Source organism: Leiobunum rupestre, chromosome 1 (assembly GCF_980474605.1).
Source record: "Leiobunum rupestre chromosome 1, qqLeiRupe1.1.hap1, whole genome shotgun sequence".
NCBI classification, from domain to species: Eukaryota; Metazoa; Arthropoda; class Arachnida; order Opiliones; family Sclerosomatidae; genus Leiobunum; species Leiobunum rupestre.
The window spans coordinates 43,119,048-43,125,931 of record NC_143384.1 but is presented as its reverse complement, the minus strand read 5'-3'; the positions used below and the strand labels follow the sequence as shown (position 1 = coordinate 43,125,931).

Below are 6,884 nucleotides of genomic sequence, written 5' to 3'. Positions count from 1 at the left end.
GCTGGGACTAGGAAATTGCTAACGGCTCTGGATCGTTTACCACTGACAAAAGAAAACAATGATGCTTAGCAGAGAAACAATCGAAGGATTGAAAATTACTGGTTTGTCCACTTGAAACAAATAAAGTAATGAATTTAACTGTCACTTTATTTATTATATATTTTCCGCCACGGGTGTCCCCACCCCTGTCGCCCCGTATCCCCTCGTTTGCGTGGCCGTTACACTTATCTAATCCTGATTAATCAGTTATTGTGTGCGGGTGTCTAAGGCCTTGGGTCGACACCGATGTATGGATCTCCCTCTCGAGCGCATAAATTATGGCGACCCGCCGGCGAGAAATCTACGAGTGTAGAACTGAGTGGGGTTGATTCTCTATTCTATCTTCATCGTAATTCGCAATGAATACGAAATTCAGTTACCAATCGAGTTTATAGAACAATATAAATCAAGAATTGACTTGGATGTCGTTATTTCGTTATTTTCGCTAATTAAATTACACGTAAGATTCTTCATTTTTTAATTTTCGTATTGTAAATTTTTCAGAATTCTTAGCAGGACTGCGTTTAGCCTAATAGTTAGTGTCGACAGGAGGTTCGAATCTCCTTTCGGAAATACAATTTTTTTGGATTTCGCTTTGCTTTAATATATAATTTTAACCTTCGTCATTTTTTAGTTTTAATTTTAAAATTTTGCGCTGCATTATTATATAATTTTAATATTAGTTTGTGCATAAAAGTGCATCAATAAATCTAGGGATGGCGCTACTTAAGTGCATGCTGCCATATGGTGGGCCACATCGAAGAGATTATGTTTTATACAGAAAAAATACGGTCCAGGCTACCTTACAGTTGAATCATATTTTCGTTGAGCTTTTTTTATTTTACCTTAAATTATTATTATAAGCAAGCGAAGTGTATGTTATTAATCCAAGCTGTAAGTAAGTTTTCACAAAAAAAATTGTTTCCAACATATAAATTTGATATAATAGCAAATTATAGCATTATAGGACATATGGTCCAGGCTACCTTAGAGTTGAAACATTTTTCAAGGACTTTTTTTAAATTTTATATTGGATTAATAATATAAGCAAGCGAAGCGTATGTTATTAATCCAATATTCATCCAAGCTCTTAGTGAGTTTTGACAAAACTTTATTTGAACTTTAAATGAATAAATTTTATATAATAACATTGTATGACAATTTGTATTGGAGACCTTTGGGTGCCATTTTGCAAATTGTAGAATAAGATTGTATGACAATTTGTATTGAAGCCTCATTTGGTGTCAGTTTGCAAATTGTAGAATAACTATAACATTGTTGTACAATTTGGCACTGATAAGGCTATAAAGCCCTAGGTCTTACTGAAATAGGAGCAAAAAAAATCGCAGGGCTACCGTGCACCGCGTACTTTCAAAGGTTCAAGGTCCCCCGTGTCACGGCCAACACTGATAACTGATATTGCTCTACTGCGCAATTGATGTTGGCTGTGGCCCCGGAAATCACTCAAAAACAAAAGTAAACAACCGGGTGGAAAATAACGAATTTTTTAATGTGGACTTGTGACCAGCTAACCACCCCCCCCCCCCTCTTTCCTGGAATAAATAAACTATTCCATGATCAGTCTGCTAAACCTTTTTTCTCAAGAGTTCGGGGGTGGGGCTCGGGTCTTGAGTTCAGATAAAATATATGTACGACCTCCCACCCAAATAAATTAAAGATTAACAAAATACAAACAAAATGAAATACATGGGAGGTCAATGGTCAAAATTAGAGACAGAGAGAGAGAGTGTGTTATTAGGCATACAAGTAGACAGTTATTTTTAAATTTTTTATTCATGGTAACTTTAATAGTACGACACGGACACGGTACACGATTCATACTACAAAAAAAAATATTTTTGCTTCCTTGTTATTCTAAAATGGCGATTAAATTATCGACACCGAAACCTAATTTCTACAGCTATAAATAGATTTGAAATAACGCGTCATTTGTGTATACGCCACAAAGAGATCAACAAGGGAAACAAATTACCGCAATCGAAATGGTGCGCACCGATGAACTGTTTAGTCGACTCCTGAAATCCGACGAAAAGTACTTGGAATCTTTGGGTCGCTTGGCAGGAAACGCCGATGTTTGCCTGAGGAAGGCCCAAGTGTCCGGCATGAAGAGGCTCCTGGCTTGCCTGGTCAACGAAGGATACCTCCGAGCCTCACTGACCGACGACTGCGATGATGCTGCCACTAAAGAGAAGTTCCTGATCTTGAAAATGAACGGGAATCAAAGCGATCAGGTAAATTAATTAAAAACAGCAAATCAAATAAATGAATTAAAAATAGTAAATCAATTAAATTAATAAAAAATTGTAAACCAATTAAATTAATAACAAATGGTTTAATCATACGAAAAATATAGAAGGATTAAAATTAATAACAAATGGTTTAATCATACGAAAAATATAGAAGGATTAAAATTAATTCTATTGGTTAAACCATGATTTATTAAAAATAATTATCTCGTGATTTAAAAATTTAAATATCATAATTTAAAAACCGTTTCATTTGAATATCAAAGGTATAAAATTTTGATTAATATTAATATTAATATATCGTGGATAAAGTGATTTTATAGTGAGTTAAAAATTGTTATGGCAGTATTGTATTGCTACAGCCTAGATAGATAGATCACCTTTGAAAGTTCGAGATAGTTTCCAGGTCGGAATCGACGATTTTGGCACTACTGCAGATCATCACCATGAAGCATTTTTGCTTAACTGGGTCTGTCTTACCATTGCATTTATTGCCTTGGTATGAATAATGTTCTACCTCTGATTGGCTGTTGGTCAAGATCAGCAATTTTATCACGAACATTTTGGTTTTATTAATAAAATGTGAATATCAGATCAGAGGTGGACTTAAAGATGTAAAAGGTTAAACGAACCGAACTTTATCACCATATTAGATCAGTATTTAATTACGGTCTTTTTCTCACCTTTAATAGAGATGCGCTAAAATCTACCCAATGTTGGAGAAAAACCTCGCTGTTATAGGGTCACAAATAAACATCTGGGGGAGTTACTGACCCTAAACTTTGAGCCTCCCAAATACCGACCCCCGGTTTTGGGTAACCAAGCACCCCTACATATTTTCAAAACGTTCCTACGCCTCTGGTCAATATTATATTGTAAACGACTCTTATTAGAATATAAGTTACTAGTTGTTTATATCGTTGCCTCTATAGAAATGTATATACAAAGCGTAATTTTCAAATTTAAAGTTAATTTAAAATAAAAAGTGTCGGTTGACTACGTACAAGTACTAGATACGCTCGATACTTTACTTTAAGTACAAATTGATATGTATCTGCTACCTTGATTCCAAATCGTGAACAATTTTTTCCAGTTTGGCCGTTACCATATGAAACTAGTAGCGCCACCGGTAACGATAAATGGAAGAGTAACTGAGTTGGACCCCGACGAATGCGGACCGACTCTCCTTCGGGAAGAACCGAACGGACACTTCGTCGAGATCCGGGACCCCACTGACATCATGCGAGCTGTTTGTCAATTTCAGAATGTAAGTCGCAAACTGACGAAGGCCATTTGCGACCAGATAGAAAACAGCGTCCTTAATCAGCAACACCAGTACCTTCATCCGCTCAAAGAGCCCTCGTGGTCCTCGAGTGTCCTCGAGTGGGAACAGAGCATGGTTGAAGGTCACGCCACCCATCCCATGCATCGCACGCGATTGGGGTCGTCCTCCATGCCACGCATCTCGCCTTCTACTGATCTCACGGAGACAACTGTTAATTTCTTGGCGGTTAAAAGGGAGTATTTAACCACATTAGGTCATTTTGAAGACATCATGCGTGGGTATTTAAACGAATTGGGGATCCATCTTAATGACACGATTCTTTCGGATGTCGAAGCGTATGTCATAATTCCAGTACACTGTCTTCAATTACCACCTTTATTCCTGTACCATCGGGAGCACGTTCGTCTATTGCCATTCACGGCGAGTGCGCATGCACAGTCTTCCCTCAGAACTCTCAATTTGAGCCACTTCTCGGAATTCTGCTTGAAAACGTCTTTGGCTTTAATTAAGGGCTCCAGTCTTAGAACCATGAAACCTAAGAACACCGCGGTTGGTTTCAAAATGATCCCTTGGCTGGAAAAAATAATAATTGACAAAGAGCGGTTGATTGTGGCCAAGGAAGTGGCGTGCGCGTTTTGCAACCACCCAGACGCTGAGGTCGCCAAATATATGTCCGCGGTCTTCAGAGAAAGTTCAGAATCTTTGATCAAAGGGCGAAACGAGTTCATCATTCCGAGCTGCGCGCTGACGGAACTGAATGGCCTAGGCTTACCCAGAGTATATGACGCGTTCCAGTTGAATTCCTTGGACAAAAAAGTGACTTGGTTTACATCCTACGCCCAAATGTTTTTGGAATTGTTTATTCCAACGTTGGTGCAAAATGGTTTGATGTTCGAGGCGCATCTTCAGAATACTCTGCTCAGAGTGGACAAGGACACGAAGAATATTAAAGGCTTTATCATTCGAGATTTCGATGGGGTCGTCCTTCATTTGGAAACGGTGCGCAAAGCATTTGGGACCATGGTTGAGCCCATTGGAGAAATGGTTGCGAGTTTGGAAATAGTGAATTTTCAGGCGTATCACTCTCACATCCGCTGTCATCTGAACCGTTTAGTAAGAGCCTTGGGTTTGCACCACAATGGCGGTCAGGGGTGGGAGATCATCAGGCACATTCTGGTCGACTTGAGCCGGAAATTACCCCAAGACGCGCTCAACTACCGGTTATTCGACGATTGGCTACACAATCCCAAGTCTTATATCAAATGCTACATGAAAATGAAATTTAACAGCTTGGATCCAATAGATGCAAAATCTTTTCAAGAAGTAGATTCCAATCTGTTATTTTCGAAATAACAATAGCAAAAATTTTAATATTAATATGCATAATATAATTATTATTAGCAGCAAAGTTTTTCAAATGAGTTACAAGTTATTTTATTATTATTAAATTATATTATTATGGAAATAAACTATATTTATTAAGTTATTTGGGATGTATAGAATTAATTCCATTGCAATAAATTTTCGTACATATTGAGTCACCCCGCTTAATGACCGACCTGGCCAAATTAATTTTCATTCCTTGAATTGGCACTTTACTAAAGCACTCGATCGTGAAAAATAGTTTATATAGTTACAGCATGAGGTAGAAATGTACGTGAAGTCTGAAAAGTTTCAGTGGCTCCCTCTTTTGGGGCCTTGAGCAAAACTCTGTTTCGTCTGCTTCGGTGTCCGTACATAGGCCTCGGGCTAAAAATGGGTCAGGCTTATTGCGAAAAGATAAAACACAAATCCGAATCGAAGAAGCATAATGGTGAGTATTAGGCCTATAATTTTAATTATCTTCGATGTAGTCTTTAAGTGTTTTTCTATATATATATTTTTAATATAGAAAAATATATTTTTTATTTGACTTGAAAAAATACTTCTGCCGTCTTCTTGCTAGTTCTTACAGCTTTATAATTGGCACGGTTTTCCCTCGGATTAAAAACAATCCAAGATTTTCCCCTATTTACTTTAAGCCTTGGTAAAATATAATAAACCTTAATTTAATATTATTTCATAATAATAATAATAATATTTATTGAATAATAAATATTATTATTATTATTATTATCACTAGTTACGACTGTTAGTAGGTACGATTTCACTAGTTACAATTGTCAGTAGGTACGATTTCACTATTTACGATTGTCAGTAGGTACCATTTCACTAGTTACGATTGTCAGTAGGTACCATTTCACTAGTTACGATTCTCAGTAGATACGATTTCACTAGTTACGGTTGTCAGTAGGTACGATTTAACTAGTTATGATTGTCAGTAGCAACGATCTCACTAGTTAAGATGGACATTTTCTTACCCGTAAAATACTCTTTCCTTCTAAAAACACTTATTTATCCCCAAAATAAACTTAATTGTTTCCCCATCCAAAGCCCCTATTTTTAACCCTGGTCCCGCTTAAAGCAACTGTCGGCTCTATCATTGCCACCTGTATTATGAAAAGGCCCCTATTATTAGAGATGGCCATAATCTATCTGATTCTTCTTAAAAATCAAGTTTAGTGGAGAGCGTGGTGCCATCTAATAATGGAAAAGGAAGCTAAAATCCAAAATATCGAAACAATAACGTCGTCACTCGTCAGAGAAACATTGTTGATTATTATAATTATACAACTCATACTCTATTTAGTAGACTTTAACCATAATTATATATCCCATATAAAATTTATAATTAAAATGACTATAATTTAAGTTATCGTCACATTTACAGAAAAGCCGTCAACGCGAAGAGGACCTATTAGTTCCCGCCTTTTGAGTCAAAATGTAACTTAAAGCAAGTGTCGGATCTATCATTGCCTACGTTACTTTTGTTTGGGTCAAAAAGATATTGTATAGGTAATTTCTAAAGATATTGTATAAGTAATTTCATAAGATATTGTAGAGGTAATTTTCAAAGGATATTGTAGAGGTAACTTTCAAAGGATATTGTAGAGGTAATTTCCAAATATATAGTTGAGGTAATTTTTAAATTTATTGTAGAGGCAATTTTTAAATTTATTGTAGAGGTAATTTCAAAGGATATTGTAGAGGTAATTTCAAAGAATAGTGTAGAGGTAATTTCAAAGAATAGTGTAGAGGTAATTTCAAAGAATAGTGTCGAGGTAATTTTAAAAGGATATTGTAGATGTAATTTTCAAAGGATATTGTAGAGGTTATTTCAAATGATATTGTATAAATAATTTCATAAGATATTGTAGATATAATTTCAAAAGATATTGTAGAGGTAATTTCAA

General features: G+C 36.1%; 1 protein-coding gene across 3 annotated transcripts; it reads left to right on the top strand.

Annotated features, from left to right (window-relative positions):
* The first annotated feature begins 270 nt into the window (after window positions 1-270).
* Window positions 271-5,047, top strand: LOC149963012 (uncharacterized). 3 transcript variants are annotated; one of them, XM_090180332.1, is made up of 3 exons: window positions 271-499; window positions 2,009-2,291; window positions 3,400-5,047. In XM_090180332.1, exons 2-3 carry the CDS (start codon window positions 2,043-2,045, stop codon window positions 4,942-4,944), a joined length of 1,794 nt encoding a protein of 597 aa, XP_090036458.1. In that variant the 5' UTR covers window positions 271-499; window positions 2,009-2,042; the 3' UTR covers window positions 4,945-5,047. The 3 variants fall into 3 exon arrangements, with proteins under 3 accessions (XP_090036458.1, XP_090036457.1, XP_090036456.1); XM_090180331.1 differs by having other exon boundaries at window positions 1,971-2,291; window positions 3,400-5,046; XM_090180330.1 differs by having other exon boundaries at window positions 1,961-2,291; window positions 3,400-5,046.
* Window positions 5,048-6,884: the final 1,837 nt, after the last annotated feature.

Bases quoted from the DNA above. Each gene is read 5' to 3' on its own strand.
- LOC149963012 (XM_090180332.1), top strand. From the start codon at position 2,043: ATGGTGCGCACCGATGAACTGTTTAGTCGACTCCTGAAATCCGACGAA. The intron at 2,292-3,399 runs GTAAATTAATTA...AATTTTTTCCAG, and splicing joins ACGGGAATCAAAGCGATCAG to TTTGGCCGTTACCATATGAA.